Source organism: Phycodurus eques, chromosome 23, assembly GCF_024500275.1.
Source record: "Phycodurus eques isolate BA_2022a chromosome 23, UOR_Pequ_1.1, whole genome shotgun sequence".
Lineage (NCBI taxonomy): Eukaryota > Metazoa > Chordata > Actinopteri > Syngnathiformes > Syngnathidae > Phycodurus > Phycodurus eques.
The window spans coordinates 165,352-190,220 of NC_084547.1; the positions used below are offsets into that span (position 1 = coordinate 165,352).

The 24,869-nt window shown below is 44.5% G+C and overlaps 1 protein-coding gene across 1 annotated transcript; it reads right to left on the reverse strand.

Annotated features, from left to right (window-relative positions):
- Nucleotides 1-534: 534 nt before the first annotated feature.
- On the reverse strand, nucleotides 535-24,486 carry LOC133398076 (zinc finger protein 260-like). Its single transcript, XM_061669687.1, has 5 exons — nucleotides 24,058-24,486; nucleotides 14,077-15,174; nucleotides 5,645-5,782; nucleotides 4,715-4,880; nucleotides 535-619 (listed from the first exon to the last, which is right to left on the reverse strand). Exons 1-5 carry the CDS (start codon nucleotides 24,179-24,181, stop codon nucleotides 535-537), a joined length of 1,611 nt encoding a protein of 536 aa, XP_061525671.1. The 5' UTR covers nucleotides 24,182-24,486.
- Nucleotides 24,487-24,869: the final 383 nt, after the last annotated feature.

Below are 24,869 nucleotides of genomic sequence, written 5' to 3' on the forward strand. Positions count from 1 at the left end.
CACCCAGGCATTGCCAAGACTCAATCAGTGGTCGAACAGCGCTTTTGGTGGCCTAATGTTAGGAGGGATGTTATCGATTATGTCAATGCTTGCCAGGTATGTGCTGCCAACAAGCCCTCTCATCAACGTCCTTCTGGGGAGTTGCGACCCCTGCCAATACCACAACGTCGTTGGTCAGACATTTCCGTAGACTTTGTGACAGGATTACCGGCCTCTAAAGGCAATACCACCATTCTTACAGTTGTTTACAGGTTCTCTAAGATGGCACACTTCATTGCACTTCCAAAATTCCCCTCAGCTAAAGACACCGCCGAGCTGATGATTAATCAGGCGGTAGCAACTATGAGATTGCGGTAGCACTGACGGTAGCACCTATGAGATTGCAAAACTCCTTCCAAAATTGCGAAATAAATTGGGGACCCCTATCAGACACCACATTCTTGGGGAAACCATATATCAAAACCTTCTACTGAACAGTCATGACGAAACCTTCTGACGTGTATAAAAGGAGTTAGCTCAAATAAACAAGGTGTGTCATTCACTGAACTTGCACTCTGGTGGGCAGTTGATTGAATGCACCCTGAGACTCAGCACGTTGGTGTCTTGTTTTTTCCTCTCTCTTTGGACAAAGAAAACGAACACGCAAGGACGATTGAAGGTTCCGTGATCTATTGAACATTGACATTATATTACGTCCTTAACAGTAACCAGTAAAAGCTTATCCATCCATCCACTTTCTACCGCTTATCCGAGGTCAGGTCGCAGGGGCAGTAGCTTTAGCAGGGACGCCCAGACTTCCCTCTCCAAGCCACTTCATCCAGCTCTTCCGGTGTTCCCGGGCCAGCCGAAGGACGTAGTCTCTCCAGTGTGTCCTGGGTCGTCCCCGGGGTCTCCTCCCGGTCTGACGTGCCCGGAACACCTCACTGGGGAGGCGTCCGAATCAGATGCCCAGGCCACCTCATCTGGCTCCTCTCGATATGGAGGAGCTGCGGCTCTTCTCTGAGATCCTCCCCAATGCTCTAAGTGCTAGAGGACTCTGCATCTTTTTGCACAATTGTTTTTTGTCAATGTCTTTATGTCCCCAAAGTGTTCTGTAAATTGACTGTTTGTTGTACTAGAGCGGCTCCAACTACTGGAGACAAATTCCTTGTGTGTTTTGGACATACTTGGCAAATAAAGATGATTCTGATTCTGATGACCGAGCTTCTCACCCTATCTCTAAGGGAGAGCCCGGACACCCTGCAGAGGAAACTCATTTCGTCCGCTTGTATCCGGGATCTCGTTCTCTCGGTCACGACCCACACCTCGTGGCCATAGGTGAGGGTAGGAACGTAGATTGACCGGTAAATCGAGAGCTTCGCCTTTCGGCTTTCGAGCCCCACCTCCAGAGCTGGCTCCAGAGGGGGGGCGCCGGTGACCTGCGTCCGGGCAAGGGAACCCTAGATCCATTTATAGTTTTCATCATAGGGGTCTTTTAAGCAGTCTTTTGTCGGGTCCCTCACCTAAGACCTGTTTGGCATGGGTGACCCTACCAGGGGCGTGAAGCCCCAGGCAACTTAGCTCCTAGGATCATTGGGACACACAAACCCCTCCACCGCGATAAGGTGACTGCTTCTAGGAGGGGCAGTAACAGCTTATTTTATTATAAACTTTTGATTTTGGTCACTAAAGTGATAGCTACCCACAATCATTTCCAAACAACACTTTGTTCAAGTTGGTATTATATATTTAATTGCTGATACATATCATTGCATCACATGAACAACAGCTGGTACCCCAAAATTATATTCAATCGCAAATTTAATGTGCTTTTTAAAAATATTATAATTGCTAATTTATTACATTATGGTGTCATTGATTAAAGTGATTCAAACATGGCGGGCGAGTCCCACATCCTTGATAGCCTCATGCATGAAACCAAGTAACGTCGATTAATGTTCCAAAACTGTCAACAGTCACCAACATTTATGCGGACATCTTTACTCGCATGGTAGGTTAGTTGAAGACTAAATTTCCCATAGGTGTGAATGTGAGTGCGAATGGTTGTTTGTTCATTCGTGCCCTGCGACTGGCTGGCGACCAGTTCAGGGTGAACCCTGCCTCTCGCCCAAAGTTAGCTGCGATAGGCTCCAGCACACCCGCAACGCTAGTGAGGATTAGCAGGACGGAAGATGAATTAATGATCTTTAGTCATGGCAGCTTCAACCTCTGAAAATATGACAACGATCAGCCCAATATTTTAGATTACATGGATCAGATAAGGGCACGGTGGCCGACTGGTTAGCACGCCTGCCTCAAATCCCGGCCTCGCCTGTGTGGAGTTTGTATGTTCTCCCCGTGCCTGCGTGGGCTTTCTCCGGGCACTCCGGTTTCCTCCCACATCCCAAAAACATAGGTTGGTTGAAGACACTAAATTGCCTGTAGGTGTGAATGTGAGTGCGAATGGTTGTTTGTTTCTATGTGCCCTGCGATTGGCTGGCGACCGGTTCAGGACGTACCCCGCCTCCCCGCCCATAGATAGCTGGGATAGGCTCCAGCAGCCCGCGACCCGAGTGAGGATAAGCGGTAAAGAAATTGGATGGATGGATGGATGGATGGATCAGATGAGCTCAAATCAGATGAGCTGCAGTTTTGGGACATTAAGCGACGTAACATGTTCGGCCGGGAGACACTCGTCATGGGTCAGCCGATGTTATGACAGCCAGCCAAAGTCCACATCTGTCACACAATGCCGCCGACCGAAACAACCTTTGTGATCGATACATACATTTGATCTATACATACGTACACACATATACTATACATTTGTGGTGCATCAATTCAAAATTGAGCTAACGTATGAGAAAATAAATCTGCAAGAATTCATGTGGGATGACATTGCTGTCTTCTTTCAACGGTCGATTTTTTTTAAACAAGCCTTCCAACATATTACACTATTTTCCCTCATTGTCTAAAAAATGCCTCCAGACTTTCAATATGGTAAAAAAATTACACCGTGGAAAACAGAAGTTCAATGAGGAAATGTAATCGGCTCCTGCTCGTTATCTGTCAGGCTGTGACAGGTTGACACATCCAAAATGTGGGTGGGCAAAAATCTGGCTTTAAAAATAAATAAATAAATAAATAATTACAAATTTTTTTTAAATGTAATTGGAAAACGATACTAAAATTACTACTGAGTCTATTTTGGAGGGCTTTTTTTTTCATCAGTTATGAGTCCAGAACTGTGGAATAAGTGTGTTCTCTATGTTCTCACCATTAACGAGTCCCTTTAAAGTATTGTGGCACCAGTGCTAATTCTCAACATTTGCCTGCAGGTGTCTTTTAGAAAATACATGGACAACAATAAGAAAAAGCTGGTAAACAGGATACAAGAATGTAGTTTGTTTTGTAAGTCAGTAACATAGTAATTACATTTACATTTGCATTAAATGCTTCTTGAGCACTGCTCTTCTCACCAGCACACTTGTGTGTATAAGCCTGACATTTGTAAGAGAGTCTTTGACCACAAACTGAGCAGGAAAAAGGCATCTCACCAGTGTGGATTCTTGCGTGTATTTTTAAATCTCCCTTCTGAGTGAATCTGTGACCACAAACTGTACAGGAAAAAGGTTTCTCACCGGTGTGTGTTCTTGTGTGCATTTTTAAGTATCCCTTCCTACAGAATCTTTGACCACAAACTGAGCAGGAAAAAGGTTTCTCATCAGTGTGCATTCCTGTGTGTATTTTTAAGTCTCCCTTCTGAGAGAATCTTTGGCCACAATCTTTCTCACCAGTGTGTGCTCTTGTGTGTATTTTTAATTGTCCCTTTTATTAGAATATTTCATCCCAGTCTGAGCAGGAATAAGGTTTCTCTCCAGTGTGCATTCTTGTGTGCATTTTTAAGTCTCCCTTCTGAGAGAATCTTTGGCCACAATCTAAGCATGAAAAGGGTTTCTCTCCAGTGTGGGTTCTTGTGTGTATTTTAAAATTTCCCCTCTGAGTGAATCTTTTATTGCAAACTGAGCAGGAAAATGGTTTCTCACCAGTGTGGGTTCTTGTGTGCATTTTTAAGGTTTCCTTATGACTGAATCTTTTACTGCAAACTGAGCAGGAAAAAGGTTTCTCACCAGTGTGGGTTCTTGTGTGTCTTTTTAATTGTCCCTTCTGAGTGAATCTTTGACCACAAACTGAACAGGAAAAAGGTTTCTCACCAGTGTGGGTTCTTGTGTGCATTTTTAAGCATTCCTTCTGAGTGAATCTTTGACCACAAACTGAGCAAAAAAAAGGTTTCTCTCCAGTGTGGGTTCTTGTGTGTATTTTTAAACTTCCCTTTAGAGAGAATCTTTGACCACAAACTGAGCAGGAAAAAGGTTTCTCTCCAGTGTGTGTTGTCGTGTGTTTCAAATTCCTCTTAGAAGCAGACCTTTTCCCACAATGAGAACATTTCCATCGTTTATCAGTGTGGCATGTAATATCACCTTCCGACTGTTGATCATCATCATCATTAATGTGAGGAGAGTGTGACGTTCTGTCGCCACTATCTGTTAATGGAGCTAAGAGGCCGTCTGCTTGTGATCCTCCACAGTGGTCTCCATCAACTTCTTTTGTCATGTGTTGACTTGAGCTGCTGGTTGGAGGCTCCGCCCCTCTTCTGCTCTCTTCACGTTGACATTCATCTTCACTCTTTAAAGGGACACCAGTCGATAGAAACTTGGTGATATCCTCCTCCTGCTCTTCCTTCTTGATGTGGGGGTGTGCTTCTTCCTCCTCTTTTTTTGTGGAAATGGTCTCCAATTCCTCTCCCTCTTTGATGTGGGGGACCCCTTCGTCCTCCACTTCCTCTTTAATGCGAGGGGGCTCTGTCTCCTGCCGCTTAGTACGAAGATCTTCAGTGATGTCTGCAGGATGCAAAGACAAACAACACATGGTTTGGTGAGGTCAATTCTCATGTTGTGACTTTAATGTTGTGTATTATGGTTTATATTTATATTCAAGGTTATTATGAGAGCCAGATGAGTTTGATATATTGGAAATAATAAAATTGGGCAGGTCAACAACAACAAAATATGAAAAAGTGTAATATGACAACGTTTAAAAACAAATATAATGCTGGTAATACAGTGGACCCCTGCATACTCCTGGTTTGGCATTTGCAATCTTTTCATATTGTTGTTCTGTGACATTGCCCTCTTGTTAACATAACTTCAGCAGCCAATTTTCTGTTACGTGGCAATAAAAATTATGTTTGTTAAATATATTTTCATGTCAAAATAATGTATACAATATTTAGCGTTTTTTTTTTTTTAACCTGTCCTGTTCAGCTGCATGGCGATGCAGAATTGTACATCTGTATGTCTTTTGTCCAGGAACAGTTTTGCTGTGCAGCAGGGGATCTTGAAATAATCACTCTGCTTATTTTTTTATTAATAGGAATAGGGCTGCAAGCCACAGCAGAACAATAGTTAGACGGTCGAGATATTGGATCACAAGTTCTTATTTGTGGATGGGAGGGGCATCTCCCCGGGGCACGACAACCAAAGTGGGGGGCACGGGAGTCAAGCCAAGAGAAATGTAAAGGCCACCACCCTCCCTATTACGATGTTTAACAGGTCCCCAATTGGCAACCAATATCCCTGTACCGTGATCGTGTGTGGTGGGGTGCCATGCATTAAAACTGGAGGACCAAAAAGGAGGAGAGGGAAACAAGCCCAGCATCCCCCGAGGCCCACACCGCAGATCCGGGACCAGAAGGATAGGTTCACTTGCATGTAATGGAAACCCCTATCGCATGTACAGGAGTCTAAAATGAGAAGATATGATTTGGTCACATTATATTACATTTACATGTAATGTATAACATTCTTCCACGGTATACCAGAATTAAACTTCAAGGTTCACCATTTTAATGAAAGGTGACCAGTTTTTCTTTATCCATTTGGTTATTATGTTTAGCAGAGATATTTTTTTGTGTTATATTCTGTATGACAGGATTTTGCCAGTGGTTAGTGTTGATAGCTTGTTTATCTTTCCAGTTCAACAATATTGTATTTTTAGCGATTGCTAGAATGACAAGTATGGGTTGAGCAGGTTTACTTTGTATTTGGATTTTCTTCTTTTCCTTTCGGGTTGTCCTTTTAGGGGTCGCCACAGCGTGTCATCCTTTTCCATGTAAGCCTATCTCCTGCATCCTCCGCTCTAACACCAACTGCCCTCATGTCTTCCCTCACGACATCCATCAACCTTCTCTTTGGTCTTCCTCTAGCTCTCTTGCCTGGCAGCTCCATCCTCATCATCCTTCTACCAATATACTCACTCTCTCTCCTCTGGACGTGTCCAAACCATCGAAGTCTGCTCTCTCTGACTCTGTCTTGAACACTGAAACATTGAACTTTGGCTCTCCCTCTGATTTCTAATTTTAGCCAACCTGGTCACTCCTAGAGCAAACCTCAACATCTTCATTTCCGCCATCTCCAGCTCTGCTTCCTACTGTCTCTAATCTGTCCATCATGGCTGGCCTCACCACTGTCTTATAAACTTTTCCCTTCATCCAAGCAGAGAGTCTTCTGTCACATAACACACCTGACAAATTCCTCCACGCGTTCCAACCTCCGTGGACCAGTTTCTTCACTTCCTTACCACACTCATTATTGCTGTGGACTGTTGACGCCAATTATTTAAAGTCTTTCACCCTCACTATCTCTTCTCCCTGTAGCCTCACTCTTCCCCTTCCACCCCTCTCATTCATGCATATATATTCTATCTTACTTCGGCTAATCTTCATTCCTCGCCTTTCCAGTGCATGCTTCCATCTTTCTAACTGTTCCTCCACCTCCTCCCTGCTTTCACTACAGATCACAATGTCATCTGCGAACATCATGGTCCACGGGGATTCCAATCTAACTCATCTGTCACCCTTCCATACCTCCACAGGAATGTCATCGGGACCAACTGCCTTTCCATTTTTCATCCTCTTTAATGTCTTTCTAACTTCCCCCTTACTAATCATTGCCACTTCCTGGTTCTACTCTTCCTTCTCTCATTTTCCTCATTCATCAACTCCTCAAAGTATTCTTTCCACCTATAAGCACACTACTGGCACCAGTCAACACATTTCCATCTCTATCCTTGATCACCCTAACCTGCTGCACATCCTTCCCATCTCTTTCCCTCTGTCTGGCCAACCTCGAGAGAGCCTTTTCTCCTTCTCATCGATACGTTCTCCAAACCATTGCTGTCATATCTCAAACGGTTTCGTCGTGAGAGCAACTTGTTCGAGCTGTGCGTTTTCACTCCATTTGGGTGGGAGAGCTTCTTCAGACGCACACGGACAAATGAATGCGTCTCCTAAACATCATTTCCTACCCATGAATGAGTTATCGAATAGTGGTGCTCCGACTGATCGGCCACTGATCACGATCGACCGATTTCCGTACAAAAGACGTGATCGACGATAGTCTACCAATGCCTTTCATTGCCGATCACAAAACAAACAAAAAAACGATAACAGGCGGCCTTTGCAGCCCGTAAAATGTTTTTCTGTCCTCCCGAGCGTGCTTTAAGCTGTTTATTGACACCCCAGTTGGAGATTACTGTAAAACTAAGCGCACAACAAGAAGATTTGCACTCATTTTATATTTAAATACAAGACACATTGTTTTATAAAAAAACACCAAGTTAATGCTAACAGTCAATGGAAAACACGATTGACGGGATACCTAATATTAGCATTTGGGCATAGGAGGGATTTACCTTCAAATAATGAATATTCCCACAAACGCCGCAGTAAAACATAAAGACTGTGAATATACCAATACTCACGGGCAAATATTTTTCCTAATCTGTGAAAAATGAGTTAAAATTAAATTATTAATTACTTTGAACAATTAATTAAAATTACATTGTGACTTTCTTCTACTCTTTTGTTTTTTTTTTTGTTAGCTTGGGGTAAATGTTTAGCTTCATGCATGCATCACACCGCACTGCCCCTAAGAGGCCAAGGCGTGCACAGCAGGAACAGCAGATGCAGTCTTTGACTGTATCAAAAGACATGCTTTTCCCCCCTGATTGTCTGACAAACCCGACTAAACCTTTTCTGGTTTAGGTCAAATAGGATTACCAAAACCATTTATTTTTGATAAATGCCAGAATAGTGAAATAGTAAATTATTTATTTATTTATTTTTGTGACAACTATAATAGTCAATACAGTCATGGCTAAAAGCATCAGCACGTTTTAGTTACTATTTATTTTTCTTTTTCTTTTAAATTTATTTCAATTTTTTTTTTTTTCACATATTATTTTATATGTATTTTACTGGTTGTTCTTTTAAGTTATATTTAAAGTTTAGTTTTGATAGTTGAATAAATAGAAATGTTCTAATAAATGAATAATTTTGTTTATTAAACATGATTTCGACATCAAACTAAATTATTGTGATTATAATTTTTTCCCATAATTGCCCAGCCCTTGTGTAGCCCCCCCAGAGGAATGTCACCTCCTCTGGCAGGGAAGGAGCCCGAGCTGGTGTGTGAGGTTGAGAACTTCCGACTAGATATAGTCGGGCTCGCCTCCACACACTGCTTGGGCTCTGGAACTAGTCCTCTTGAAAGGGGTTGGACTCTTTTCCACTCTGGAGTTGCCCATGGTGAGAGGCGCCGAGCAGGTGTGGGTATATTATTGCCTCCCGGTTCGGCGCCTGTACGTTGGGGTTCACCCCGGTGGACGAGAGGGGAGCCTCCCTCCGCCTTCGGGTGGGGGGGACGGGTCCTGACTGTTGTTTGTGCCCATGCACCAAACAGCAGTTCAGTGTACCCGCCCTTTTTGGAGTCCTTGGAGGTGCTGGAGAGCGCTCCCGCTGGGGACTCCGTCGTTCTGCTGGGGGACTTCAATGCTCACGTGGACAATGACAGTGAGACCTGGAAGGAACAGAACCTCCGCAGGGCTCTCCCTTTGCAATAGGGTGAGAAGCAGAGTAGAGCCGCTGCTCCTCCGCATTGAGAGGAGCAAGATGAGGTGGCTCGGGCATCTGTTTAGCATGCCTCCAGGACGCCTCCCAGCTTAGGTGTTCCGGCCATGTCCCACCGAGAGGAGACCCCTACGTCTCTCGGCTTGCCTAGGAACGCCTCGGGATCCCCTCGAAAGAGCTAGAGGAAGTGGCTGTGGAGAGGGAAGTTTGGGCTTCCTTGCTAAAGCTACTGCCCCCCCCCCCCCCCCCCCGACCTCGGATAAGCAGAAGAAGATGAATGGATGGATGAATCCTTTAGCCAACAGCACTTACCATAAATAAATTGAAAAATTGACAGCTAATCCATTTGATCAGTAGGCTTTACACGATCAGGATTTTTGGGGCCGATCTTGCCAACTTGCCAATCAGCAAGTTTAAAAAAATGGTAAGTGATCACCGATCCGATCACAAGATGGCGCAATGTGTCTATTTACATGACCGGCTCATTTATTCTATATACTTGTGTAGCGTATGAGTTGTTCATTTATTGTATGTACTTGTGTACTGTATCTTCAAAATTATTCTCTAGCAAAAAGTTAAAACATCAATGACCTCTAGGGGACATTCAAGGATTGGCCACTGACATAAGTTTAGGGCAAATCAACATTACAACATGACAGAAATAATGGGTGCTAACTTATTGTTATAAAATTAACAAATACATGCTTACTCTAACTTTAAAACTGTCCTGCCGATATGGACGGAAGGGTGTTGTCCAGAGATTGCGTCCGTTTGGCTGTTCCTTTGCCTTTCTTTCTTTTTTTTTCACGTTGCTTGAACGCGGCATGCTTCTCGTGTACATTCTTCAGGTGCCCGATAATTTTTTTTGTGTTGAAGCATTTAGATGACGTTCCCCACGAGGTACTTTAGTTGTGCACAGACTGCAAATAACTTGTTGTTTATCTGAGACACCGCAAAATAGTCCCACACTAACGATGTGTTTTTTCACCGACAAGGTTGAAAAAACTTAGTTACATTACTACGCCGCAATACACGTGATAAGGCTAAAAATAAACTAGCTTTTGGATTCATACGTGACGAAGACGCGGAGTTAAATGTCTTGTGCAGAGCCAATCGATGACGTCATTGATCGGATCGGCGAATTATGTCATGAAAGCCGATAAGCCATCAGCATAAAATGCTAATTATCGGCAGATACCGATCAAACCGATCAGATCAGCGTAAAGTCTAATCAGTATTGGCAGTGATCAGTAGATCTCTCTCACAGTTGATTGGTCTAGGAATCGGCAGCATCAAAACTCTGATTGGAGCACCACGAAATATCAAAAGATTTGTCTCGGACAGACTTGGAGCCATACTATTTTTTTTTTTTTTAATGCACAAGTGGGTCAAAAATGAACCTACCATGCATGTTTTTGGTACAGCGGCTGAAATAAGTATTTAACACGTCACCATTTTTTCTCACAAAATATATTTCCAAAGGTGCTATTGACATGAACATTTCTCCAGATGTGAGGAACAACCCAAGTAATCCATACAACAGCAGTAATTCCAGGTCTTTTTGAAGCTCTTCACAGCTGGTCCTTGGCTCTTCGACAACTCTTCTGATTATTCTTTGCAGTTCCCTGTCATCAATTTTGCGAGGAGCACCAGATCGAGGCAAATTTATGTTGGTATGATTGGCTTTCCACTTCTGTATTATGAACCGTGAACCAACCGTGCTCACTGGAACGTTCAGAAGCTTAGATATGCACCTGTAACCAGTGCCATCGTTATGTTTTGCAACAATTAGTTTGCGATGTTCTTGAGACTGCTCTTTGATCTTAAAGCGTCTTTATACTCGCGCGGACGGCGACCGCGCTGACGTCACTGCGGCTGTCCCACGCGTAGTTTGCCTTTATACTCGAGCGCAACCCACGCGCGCTGTTTGAAAGTGTGCTGCAATTCTCCTCCAAGTCGGGAGTGTCGCTACGCCTGGTATAGGATAAGACACCACAGGGTGGACTTTCCTCTGCATTTTTTTTTTTGCCATTTCCGTTTTTTTTACTTTCCTTTCAGTAACAAGGAACAAAGCAACAACAATGGCGACCGCGACAGAACAAATGGATCGTGACGACCAGATGATACATTTTATTTTGCTGCAAAATCGATCGAGAAGGCAGTGACGTAGATGGTATGTCGAACCAATGGGAACGCTGGCACGTCAACACAGCATGTGACTAAAACGGACCAATCACGAGAGATGAGCTCCACGGCGTTCGACGCGCAACGAGGCCTTCATGAGATGCGTCTTGACTCACACCTTGGCAATGAGAGATTTTTGTAGGGAATCAGTTAGGACTGAACCAGCTGATATTCATTTGCACCGACAAGAGACTGGATTGCTGTTTGATTATTGATAGGTTTTAGGTGTTTTCTTGGTTTTCCATAACTTTTTGCAACTCCTTTTATTCATGTGCTCAATACTTCCCCCCCCCCCCATGTCATTTCAAAGTTTTCCACACAACTTAATTTCTGATCTTATTTGTTCGACTGTCTTTGTATGTATGGATTAATTAGGTTGTTCACAACATCTGGTGAAAATGTCATGTCAATAGCACCTTTGGGAATATACAGTGGGTACGGAAAGTACTGAAAAACTTGTTTTCACTCTGTTATATTGCAACCAACCGGGGTTTAATCCCCGGCCTCACCTGTGTGGAGTTTGCATGTTCTCTCCGTGCCTGCATGGGTTTTCCCCGGGCACTCCGGTTTCCTCCCAAATCCCAAAAACATGCATCGTAGGTTAATTGACAACTCTAGATTGCCCGTAGGTGTGAATGTGAGAGCAAATGGTTGCTTGTTTGTATGTGCCCTGCGACTGGCTGGCAACCACTTCAGGGTGTACCCCGCCTCCTGCCCGATGATGGCTGGGATAGGCCCGCGTCCCTAGCGAGGAGAAGCGGCTCAGAAAATGGATTGTTGGATGGATATTGCAAACATTTGCTAAAATCACTTAAGTTAATTTGTTTTTGTCAATGGACACACCACACCCCATATTGACAGAACAAAATGGAATTGTTGAAAATTTTTCAGACTGATTAAAAAAGAAAAACTGAAATATCACACAGCCATAACTATTTAGACCCTTTGCTCAGTATTTAATAGAAGTACCCTTTTGAGCTAATACAACCGTAAGTTTTTCACACCTGGATTTGGGGATCCTTTCCAGTTCTGTCAGGTTGGATGGTGAACATTGGTGGACAGTCATTTTCAGGTCTCCAGAGATGCTCAATTGGGTTTAAGTCAGGCCTCTGCCTGGGCCATTCAAGAACAGTCACTGAGTTGTTCTGAACCCACTCCATTATTTTAGCTGTGTGTTTAGGGTCATTGTCTTGTTGGAAGGTGAACCTTTGACACAGTCTGAGGTCCTGAGCACTCTGGAGAAGGTTTTTGTCCTGCATATCCCTGTACTTGGCCACATTCATCTTTCCTTCGATGGCAACCAGTCTTGCTGTCCCTGCAGCTGAAAAACACCCCCACACCATGATGCCGCCACCACCATGCTTCAATGTTGGGACTGTATTGGACAGGTGATGGGCAGTGCCTGCTTTTCTCCACATAGAAAGCTCAGAAATAAGACCAACAATTACTATCTTGGTCTCATCAGATGAGATAATCTTACTTCTCACCATCTTGGAGTCTTTCAGGTGTTTTTTAGCAAACTCAATCGGGGCTTTCATGTGTCTTGAACTGAGGAGAGGCTTCCTTCGGGCCACTCTCGGGCCATAAAGTCCCAACTGGTGGAGGGCAGCAGTGATAGTTGACTTTCTAGAACTTTCTCCCATCTCCCGACTGCACCTCTTGAGCTCAGCCACAGTGATCTTTGGGTTCTTACCTCTCTGACCGAGGCTCTTCTCCCCCGATTACTCAGTTTGGCCAGAAGGCCAACTCTAGAAGGGTTCTGGTCATCCCAAACGTCTTCCATTTAAGGATAACGGAGGCCACTGTGCTCTTAGGAACCTTAAGTGGAGCAGAATTCCTTTGACCTCGTGGTTCTCATTTGCTCTGACATGCACTGTGAGCTGTTAGGGCTTTCCTAATCAAGTCCAATCACTATAATCAAACACAGCTGGACTCCAATGAAGGTGTAGGTCCATCTCAAGGATGAGCAGAAGAAACGGACAGCACACGATTTAAATATATGAGTGTCACAGCAAAGGGTCTGAATACTTATGGCTGTGTGATCGATCAGCTTTTCTTTTTTAATTAATCTGGAAGCATTTCAACAATTCAATTTTTTTCTGTCAATATGGGGTGCTGTGAATACATTGAGGAAAACAATGATTTCAACAAATGGCTGCAATATAAGAGTGAAACATTTAAGGGGGTCTGAATACTTTCCATACCCACTGTATTAGAGCCATTTGTGGTGGAGAGCTGACGTTTGAGGAAATGAATCTGCAAGAATTACTTCATGTGGGATGACTTGGCTGTCTTATTTTCTCAAGGAGGCATTTCAATGGTCAATTTTTTTTTTTTTTGAAACAAGCATTCCAATTGATTTCACAATCAGTATTTTCACTCATTAATGTCCAAAAAATTCACCCAGACTTTCAATGTAAGCAAAAATTACACCACGGAAACACACAGAAGTTCAATGAAGAAATGTAATCGCCTCCTACTCGTTATGTGTCAGGCTGTGACAGGCTGACATTTCCAAAATGTGGGTGGGCCAAAAACTGGCTGAAAATCAAATATTTCATCAGTAAATGATTCTAAAATTACTATGGAATCTATTTTGGAAGGCTATTTTTCTGCAGACATCATTTATAAGTCCAGCACTGTGGAATAAGTGCCCGTGTTCTCACCTTGAACTAGTCCCTTTAAAGTATTTTAGCACCAATGTTAATGCTTAACACTCGGGGGCTTTTAGAAAATATATGGACAACAAGAAGATATAATCAAAGCTGGTACACAGAATACAATAATGTAGATTTCTGTAAGCAACATAGTAATTACTTTTTTAAAACATTTACATTTGCATTAAAAACGTCTTGATCACTGCTATTTTCACCAGTACAATTGTGTGCCTTAGACTGATACTTAGAATATCTGACCACAAACTGAGCAGGAAAAAGGTTTCTCACCAGTCTGGGTTCTTGTGTGCATTTTTAAGGTTTTCTTCACAGAGAATCTTTGAGCACAAAATGAGCAGGAAAAAGGTTTCTCAGCAGTGTGGGTTCTTGTATGTATTGTTAAGGTTTTCTTCTCAGAGAATCGTTGATCACAAAATGAGCAGGAAAAAGGTTTCTCTCCAGTGTGGGTTCTTGTGTGTATTTTTAAGTATCGCTTTTGTGTGAATCTCTGACCACAAACTGAGCAGGAAAAAGGTTTCTCAGCAGTGTGTGTTCTTGTGTGTCTTTCTAAGTTTCCCTTCACAGAGAATCTTTGACCACAAACTGAGCAGGAAAAAGGTTTCTCACCAGTGTGTGTTCTTGTGTGATTTTTTAAGTTTGCCTTCTGAGAGAATCTTTGACCACAAACTGAGCAGGAAAAAGGTTTCTCACCAGTGTGAGTTCTTGTATGTATTGTTAAGTTTTTCTTTAGAGAGAATCGTTGACCACAAAAAGAGCAGGAAAAAGGTTTCTCGCCAGTGTGGGTTCTTGTGTGTATTTTTAAGCTTCCCTTCACAGAGAATCTTTGACCACAAACTGAGCAGGAAAAAGGTTTCTCACCAGTGTGTGTTCTCACATGTTGTTTCAAACTGCTCTTATTAGAAAATGTTTTCCCACACTGAGAACATTTCCATCGTTTGTTGTCAGTGCGACATGTCCTATCACCTTCAGACTGTTTATCATCATCATCATCCTCCTCATCAGTGTGAGTAGAGTGCGACGTCATGTCATCACTATTTGACAGTGGAGCTAAGAGGCCGTCTGCTTGTGATCCACCACAGTGGTCTCCATCAGCTTCTGTTGTCATGTGTTGACTTGAGCTGCTGCTTGGAGGCTCCGCCCCTCTGCTCTCCTCACTTTGACCTTCATCTTCACTCTTCAAAGGGACACTCGTCGATGGAAACTTGGTGATATCCTCCTCAATGTGGGGGCACGCTTCTTCCTCTTCTTTTTTAATCGAAATGGGCTCCTCTTCTTGTTTGATGTGGTGGACCTCTTCATCATCCACTTCCTCTTTAATGTAAGGGGGCTCTGGCTCCTGCCGCTTAGTACGAAGATCTTCAGTGATGTCTGCAAGACACAGGAAGACAAAACACACATGGTTTGGTAAATCTGTTCTCATGTTGTTACTTTAATGTTGTTTATTATGGTTTAGATTTATATTTAAGGGTAATATGAAAGCCAGATGAGTTTGATATACTGGAAATAATCAAATTGGCCAGGTCAACAACAACAACAATAAAAAAAAAAAAAAGTGTAAAATAAAAAAGTTTTCAACAAGTATCAATAAAGGTAATACAGTGGACCCCTGCATATTCCCGGTTTGGCATTTGCAAATTTGTCTGCATCGTTTTGTTTTTTTATGTGACAGTGACCTATTGTAAAGATAATTTCAGCGGCAGTGAAGTGAAGAAAAAAATATGCAGTTCAAAATAATTTCACAAAGCCTACCGCGTTCATCCCAACATTGCCGTTTAAAAAGTTTGTGAGGGATACTGTTCATGATTGGTGCTCCTGTTTTTAGCTAATCAAAATCATCTTTATTTTGCCAAGTCTCCGGCAGTAGGAGCTGCTCAGTACGACAGCAGACAGTCAATTGACAGAGAATACTTATGAGACATAAAGACATTGAGAAAAACAGTTGCTGAGCAATAAACGGTTGCTAGTAATCTGGTAAAGCCAGTAAAAATTTTTTTTGACTATTGTGCAATAAGATGCATTTATTCAACATGTGCTTTTATGGAATCAGAATCAGAATCATCTTTATTTGCCAAGTATGTCCAAAACACACAAGGAATTTGTCTCCGGTAGTTGGAGCCGCTCTAGTACAACAGTCAATTTACAGAACACTTTGGAGACATAAAGACATTGACAAAAAACAATTGTGCAAAAAGATGCAGAGTCCTCTAGCACTTAGAGCAGTTCGAATGACTAATATTGCAATAGTCCGGTGCAATGACCATTCTGCAAAGGGCGCTGAGACTTCAAGGAGTGTATGCGGTTTAAAGTGACGAGTAGTGCGACCATCTGGGACAATGTTGGTTGTGCAAATGTTACAGATACTCCTCAATCAGTGTGCAAATGGAGCAGATGCTACTCTGGCATGAGTGGCCAGTATATGCAAATAGTGCAGCATGGCGAGACAACTACAGTGAGTGCACGGGTAATACATAATTGGCCCCACAGAAATGTGACAACAAACTCAAGTCAAAAAATTGCCAGCTTGTTGTAATGGAATTATAGGCTAGGTGTTTAAGAAGTTGATCGCAAGAGGGAAGAAGCTGTTGGAATGTCTACTAGTTCTAGTTTGCGTTGATCGGTAGCGCCTACCTGAGGGAAGGAGCCGGAAGAGCCGGTGACCGGGTGCAGACGGTCCGGGAGGATTTTGCACGCCCTTGTCTTAGTTCTGGCAGCGTGCAAGTCCTCAATGGTGGGTAGGGGGGTACCGACAATCCTTTCAGCAGTTTTGATTGTCCGTTGCAGTCGGAGTTTGTCCTTTTTTGTAGCAGTACCAAACCAGACTGTGATGGAAGAACACAGGACCGATTCGATGACCGCTGTGTAGAACTGTCTCAGCAGCTCCGGTGGCAGGCCGTGCTTTCTCAGAAGCCGCAGGAAGTACATCCTCTGCTGGGACTTTTTGAGGACGGAGTCGATGTTGGTCGCCCACTTCAGGTCCGGAGAGATTGTAATTCCCAGGAACTTGAAGGTCTCGACGGTTGACACAAGGCAGCTGGACAACGTGAGGGGCAGCTGTGGCGAAGGATGCCTCCTGAAGTCCACGATCATCTCTACAGTCTTGAGCGTGTTCAGCTCCAGGTTGTGTCGGCCGCACCACAGCTCCAGCTGCTTCGCTTCCTGTCGATATGCAGACTCGTCACCGTCCTTGATGAGGCCGATGACAGTGGTGTCATCTGCAAACTTCAGGAGCTTGACAGTCGGGTTCGCTGAGGTGCAGTCGTTCGTGTAGAGAGAGAAGAGCAGCGGAGAGAGGACACAACCTTGGGGCGCCCCAGTGCTGATGCTGCGTGTGGATGAGGTGGTCTCCCCCAGCCTGACCTGCTGTGTCCTGCCCGTCAGAAAGCTGTAAATCCACTGGCAAGATGGCAAGTGAGACGCTGAGCTGGAGAAGCTTGGTTGAAAGGAGTTCAGGGATGATGGTGTTGAACGCTGAGCTGAAGTCCACGAACAGGATCCTCACGTAGGTCCCTGCACTGTCGAGGTGTTCTAGGATGAAGTGTAGTCCCATGTTGACTGCATCATCCGCAGACCTGTTCGCTTGGTAGGCAAACTGCAGGGGGTCCAGCAGGGGACCTGTGACACTCTTGAGGTGGTCCAGCACGAGACGTTCAAAGGACTTTATGACCACAGATGTCAAAGCGACAGGCCTGTAGTCATTCAGACCAGAGATTGCAGATTTCTTTGGGACTGGAATGATGGTGGAGCGTTTGAAACAGGATGGAACTTCGCACATTTCCAAAGATCTGTTGAAGATCTGAGTGAAGACTGGAGCGAGCTGGTCCGCGGAGACTTTGAGGCAGGATGGGGACACATGGTCCGGTGCTGCCGCTTTGTTAATCTTCTGTTGTTAATCTTCTGAATGTCAGATTTTGTAAATATGTAACTATATGACATTGTACAGTTTTCTTTGTTTTTATTTGCTTGTATTTTGTTTTCAATCAGCTCCTCTCTCAAAATATTGACAACTTGTTACTTTTTGTTTCAGTTTTGATGTTTAATTTATTCAATACGATGTCTTGGCACTATAGTCGCTGTTCTCACATACCATAATGTAGTGACAGTTTTCCTGACAGAATCACACATTCGAAGAAATATCAGGTTTTGTGATATTTTAAGCGAGTGAGCTGAATAGTTTTCCAAGTCAACGAAAACACGATACTTCAATGAAATTCATGTGGTTTTACTTGGAGTGGGTTGCTGCAGCAGCCTCGACAGCAAAACACATTTGAATAATAATTCTAGGGGTGTTACCCTATTCTGGTTGATGATGGAGGACTGCTAACCTGATGTGCAAAAACAAAATGTGCGCAGTGCAGTAACATTGCTCGATCAATTTACTGTAGTAGTAGTAGTCGTAGTGGTGGTTGTCGTAGTAGCAGTGATATTAGTAGTCGTCATGATAGTAGCAATTGAAATATTAGTTGTTGTAATCGTAGTGACGGTGGTGATAGAAGTCGTAGTGGTAGTCGTAGTTGTGATATTGGTGCTGGTATTGGTGGTGGTGTAGCGATTGTTAAACATGTTGGAACCGTTCGACCGTTGAAATGCTTCCTGGAGGCAAGAAGATATAGCCACTTCCTGCCACATATGGCATGCGTTACGTTGCTTTATGTCCAAAAATGTCGGCCGATCTTCACCAGAAGTTATGAGCACATTCCTATTTATGTCTACGGACACCTCTGAAAATATTAGGGCTGTAGCTATCAGTTTAGTATGCTAGTATCCGACGAATATTGTAGTAAAATAATGGAATATAAATATTAATTTTTGCTGAGTTAAAAGAGCAATTATGAATACACAAAAAAATAAGCCATTTCACGTAAGAATGACCAACCATTTGTTTAGTTTTTTTGTTTTTTGATAAGAATCAACTTTTATTTCTTGAATTTACATTGGGCAAAAAACGTTTTAATTTCTGCAAATATTTTCAGTGAGGCAATTTCAAACAAAATAAAAATATATGAAACTAATTTCAGTTTAAACTTAGCATTTTTACTTCTTAGTATTTATTTAAATTATCAAGAGATTTTGCCCTCCGAGACTTAATATTTTGTATTCCTAAGCTTTTGCTTGGTTTAAGTGCACAGAGAAACTACTTTCACAAGTCACGACGAACTGGAGTCATCAATGCAATTTTGGTAAGCCTAAATAGTCAATGAAAACCCACCATAGCTAGTTTTCATGTCACATCAAAATTAATGCAAGAATCCCTAGACGGTGGCACATTTCATTACATTCGCAACCTATTTATTGTTTTGTCAACTTCCATCCATCCATCCATCTTCTACCGCTTATCCGAGGTCGGGTCGCGGGGGCAGTAGCTTTAGCAGGGACGCCCAGACTTCCCTTTCCCCAGCCACTTCATCCATCTCTTCCGGGGGGATCCCGAGGCGTTCCCAGGCCAGCCGATAGACGTAGTCTCTCCAGCGTGTCCTGGGTTGTCCCTGGAGTCTCCTCCCGGTGGGACGTGCCCGGAACACCTCACCGGGGAGGCGTCCGGGAGGCATCCAAATCAGATGCCCCAGCCACCTCATCTGGCTCCTCTCAATGTGAAGGAGCAACGGCTCTACTCTGAGATCCTCCCAGATAACCGAGCTTCTCACCCTATCTCTAAGGTAGAGCCCGGATACCCTGCGGAGGAAACTCATTTCGGCCGCTAGTATCCGGGATCTCATTCTTTCGGTCACGAGCTGTGGGTGAGGGTAGGAACATAGATTGATCCGGTAAATCGAGAGCTTCGCCTTTCGGCTTAGCTCCTTCTTTACCACAACGGATCGATACAAAGTCCGCATCACTGCAGACGCTGCACCGATCCGCCTGTCGATCTCCCGTTCCATTCTTCCCTCACTCGTGAACAAGACCCCAAGATACTTGAACTCCTCCACTTGGGGCAGGATCTCATCCCCGACCCGGAGAGGGCACACCACCCTTTTCCGACTGAGGACCAAGGTCTCAGATTTGGAGGTGCTGATTCTCATCCCAGCCGCTTCACACTCGGCTGCGAACTGCTCCAATGAGAGTTGGAGGTCACGGCTTGATGAAGCCAACAGAACCACATCATCTGCAAAAAGCAGAGATGCAATACTGAGGCCACCAAACCGGACCCCCTCAACGCCTCGGCTGCGCCTAGAAATTCTGTCCATAAAAGTTATGAACAGAATCGGTGACAAAAGGGCAGCCTTGGCGGACGGAGTCCAATACTCACCGGAAATGAGTCCGACTTACTGCCGGATATGCGGACCAAACTCTGACTCTGGTCGTACAGGGACCGAACAGCCCGTATCAGGGGGTTCGGTACCCCATACTCCCGAAGCACAGGACCACCCGAGGGACACGGTGGAACGCCTTCTCCAAGTCCACAAAACACATGTAGACTGAACTCCAATGCACCCTCGATGACCCTGCCAAAGGTTTAGAGGTGGTCCACTGTTCCACGGCCAGGACGAAAACCACACTGCTCCTCCTGAATCTGGGATTCAACTTCCCGATGGACCCTCCTCTCCAGCACCCCTGAATAGACCTTACCAGGGAGGCTGAGGAGTGTGATCCCTCTGTAGTTGGAACACACCCTCCGGTCCCCCTTCTTAAAAAGGGGGATCACCACCCCAGTCTGCCAATCCAGAGGCACTGTCCCCAATGTCCATGCGATGTTGCAGAGGCGTGTCAACCAGGACAGCCCTACAACATCCAGAGCCTTGAGGAACTCCGGGCGAATCTCATCTACCCCCGGGGCCCTGCCACCGAGGAGCTTTTTAACCACCTCGGTGACCTCAACCCCAGAGATAGGAGAGCCCACCTCAGAGAACCCAGACTCTGCTCCCTCATGGGAAGGCATGTCGGTGGAATTGAGGAGGTCTTCGAAGTATTCTCCCCACCGGCTCACAACGTCCCGAGTCGAGGTCAGCAGCGCCTCATCCCCACTATACACAGTGTTGATGGTGCACTGCTTTCCCCTCCTGAGACGTCTGATGGTGGACCAGAATTTCCTCGAAGCCGTCCGGAAATCTTTCTCTATGGCCTCACCGAACTCCTCCCATGCCCAAGTTTTTGCTTCAGCGACCACCAAAGCTGCATTCCGCTTGGCCAGCCGGTAGCCATCAGCTGCCTCAGGAGTCCCACAGGCCAAAAAGGCCCGATAGGACTCCTTCTTCAGCTTGACGGCATCCCTCACCATTGGTGTCCACCATCGGGTTCGGGGATTGCCGCCACGACAGGCACCGACCACCTTGCGGCCACAACTCCGGTCGGGCCGCCTCAGCAATGGAGGCGCGGAACATGGTCCACTCGGACTCGATGTCCCCCGCCTCCCCCAGAACATGAGCAAAGTTCTGTCGGAGGTGGGAGTTGAAACTCCTTCTGACAGGGGATTCCGCCAGACGTTCCCAGCAGACCCTCACAATACGTTTGGACCTGCCACGTCGGACCGGCATCGTCCCTCACCATCGGAGCCAACTCACCACCAGATGGTGATCAGTTGACAGCTCCGCCCCTCTCTTTACCCGAGTGTCCAAGACATGCGGCCGCAAGTCCGATGACACGACCACAAAGTCGATCATCGAACTGCGACCTAGGGTGTCCTGGTGCCAAGTGCACGTGTGGACACCCTTATGCTTGAACATGGTGTTCGTTATGGACAATCCGTGACGAGCACAGAAGTCCAATAACAGAACACCGCTTGGGTTCTGATCCGGGGGGCCGTTCTTCCCAATCACGCCCTTCCAGGTCTCACTGTCATTGCCCACGTGAACATTGAAGTCCCCCAGCAGAACGATGGAGTCCCCAGTGGGAGCGCTCTCCAGCACCCCCTCCAAGGACTCCAAAAAGGGTGGGTACTCTGAACTGGTGTTTGGTGCATAGGCACAAACAACAGTCAGGACCCGTCCCCCCACCCGAAGGCGGAGGGAGGCTACCCTCTCGTCCACCGGGGTGAACCCCAACGTACAGGCGCCGAGCCGGGGAGCAATAATTATACCCACACCTGCTCTGCGCCTCTCACCGTGGGCAACTCCAGAGTGGAAGCGAGTCCAACCCCTCTCGAGAGGACTGGTACCAGAGCCCAAGCTCGGGCTCCTTCCCTACCAGAGAGGTTTTGTCAACTTTTGTCAACAAAATGCCAAATGAAGAGCTCAAAGATAATGGCTGAAACTAGAAGTTAAGTTAAAACATTAGTAACTCGTTTGTGTTCAACTTACTGCACGTTTGAATTTGTCTCCCACTCCCCGAGTGTCTCAGTGTTGTGTCGTTCAACAATGACTCGTTCAAACGAACAAATCATTTGCGTGAACATACTGAATGGAATCACTGGATGGACATTTGTTCCGTTTAGCTAATCCGCGCGTTTGTGCCACACTGAAATAGCGCCAGCCCACCTGCAAGAAATGTCTCATCATTGGTTAGCAAGCTAGGTGCGTTAGCTGTTTTCACTGTTTTTTACAGCGCAGCTCTATGAGGCGGGTGAGGGAAACAGTTGCCGTGTTTGGAAATGGGAGCAGCCGGAATATAAACAAGTGCACCTCTTTTCTTGCGCTTACTCAGACAATAAAAAAAAAAACAGTAAGTACTTTAAGTCATACTCATTACTTATTTTCTGTACAAATAAAGGACTAAAACTTTTTTGTTAATGACCTAATAAGTGTTTCTTCTCTTTTTAGATGTGATTAACATTTTATTATTAGTCTTAGTCTGGGCCAATTCACTACTGGTACAGCAAATAGTCTGTAGACACATACCTGTAGAAATAGACATTCATTTCGACACATTGTATGTGATTTCATCCCTTGCATTCTGTATATATACTTATGTAATAATAGATAGACCTAAACCATAATTAATTTTAGATACATATTTTATAATCCCTTGTAAAATTATATTATTATTATTTTACAATCCCATTAAATCAAATCGTCGTATTTATTTCTCATTTATGGGCATTATCCACAAATGGTGAAAACATTTGGACAGTGGTGAACCTTCCCAGGAGTAGCCAGCCAACCAAAATTACCCAAAGAGCTCAGAATTTCAGAAAAAGAACCTCATACCAAAAGTAAAATACGGTGGTGGTAGTGTGACGATCTGGGGCTGTTTTGCTCCTTCGGGACCTGAAATACTTGCTGCAATAAATGGAACCAATAATTCGGCTGTCTCCCAAAAAATCCTGAATGAAAATGTTTGTGACCTCAAGCTGAAATGAACTTGGCTTCTGCAGCAGGAAAATTATCCAAAACACACTAGCAAGTCCACCTCTGAATGGCACACCACACACCAGCAAATAGCCGAGTGCATTTTGAAAGCACGTCTGTGCAGCTGCTAACTCGCCGCTAGCTGTTGTCACAGACACGCTCCGACCTTCTGATTGGTTCAAACATGGAGGGTTTGACTACAAGTCTACTCCTGTCTATATAAATCCTTATCCTGCTGGAGTTCCAAATTGTAGCTCCACGTTCAGAGTAAGTACTCAATAAAACATTTTTTTTGAATAGTTAGGGTTTACACTTTGTTGTAAATGGCATGTCTGTATTACAGAACATTAACAATCAAAATATGAATTTTAACTGAAAAAATTTTTAGATGAATAATTTTTTTTTAAAAAAGCAATTCTTAAAGATTAAATGCAAATGTACTGTAGTAAAAAAAAAAAAAAAGGTAACTCAAACTTTACTTAAGTGGTGATTCTTTCACATACCACAAGAGGAGCCCACGTACCACACCACACTGCCATGAAGCAGTTCTTCAGTTTAGGGGGCAATGGCTGTTTCCACACAGGGCCGTGGAGGTTGGGATTTTTTCCTCCCCTAATAATAAAAAACTAGATTTAAAAACTGCACTTTGTGTTTACTTATATTGTCTTTGACTAATATTTAAAATTGTTTAGTGATGGGAAACATTTAAGTGCGACAAACCTTGCTAAAAAAAGGAAAAAAAATCAGGAAGGGGGCAAACACTTTTCACACCACTTAAGGTCAAATGCATTCTCCAAATTGTCCTTGGGTGTGAATGTGAGTCTGCGAATGGGCGTTTGTCTATATGCGCCCTGCGATTGGCTGGCGACTAGTCCAGGCACACCCCACCTCGTCAACGCTTCGTGAGGCTTCATTTGGGCGTCACTATGGCATATAGATATGAAGATTCCATTCAAATATGAGCACAGGAATATTTTTCTCACGACAAAAGGTAGCTAGAAACTAAACAAGTGAGAGTAGGAAGAGTCCAAACCTGCTCTGTGTAACACAACACGAGGCTGCATGCGAGCAGCGTCCACAAGTTGACGTTGTGGCTCGTCCTCCTCTTTCGTTCCAGAAAGTTCCTTCTCGCACTTTGCTGTCGTTCTTGCACACATTTTTCACACGATAATCACAACACCTTCACGGGCGATCTCTAATGTGCGATGTGTTGCTGACAAACGCGTCTCTTTGTTAGCGGCGAGCGAGCTAAGCTAAGCTAACTGGGCCGAGAAGCTTCAACGTGCACCACCAAGACGAGTTTATCCTCACACGAAGATTGAAATAATGTGTTACTTCTTGAAAGTAGCGAAGGACGCTGTGTCGAGGTTTCAATCCGTTCGCAACTAATTCGGGAAGAATTCATTAGTGGCGGGAATTCGGTTCCTCGAACAAAATTGCACGAAAGTCGACCTGGAGCGGAAGTTGCTGGCAACGAGGGAAGCGCATGCGCAGACGCAAGAGCTTGGATTTGATAGTTTGTTGCGATCATTTCAAACTCAGTTTATGGTATATTTATATATTAGTGATGTTGAAATGACGTATAACCTTCGAAGCTTGTGCCAGACTTGGTGAATGACACTGCGTCGAAATGGTGCTTCCGAGCTTGTGTTGTCCCCCAAATGTCACGTGACCGTTGGAGGTTGACGCTTCCAACGTCACCACGCGTCTCGACAGCTCGAACCGGATTGGTTGCTGTCATTTGATTTGACATCGGGATCTGAAAGAGCCGCATCTGTCACGGGCAGAGGACCCTTTCAAATACTGGGCTAATCGAAAGAAACTGGACCCACACTTGTGGAAAGA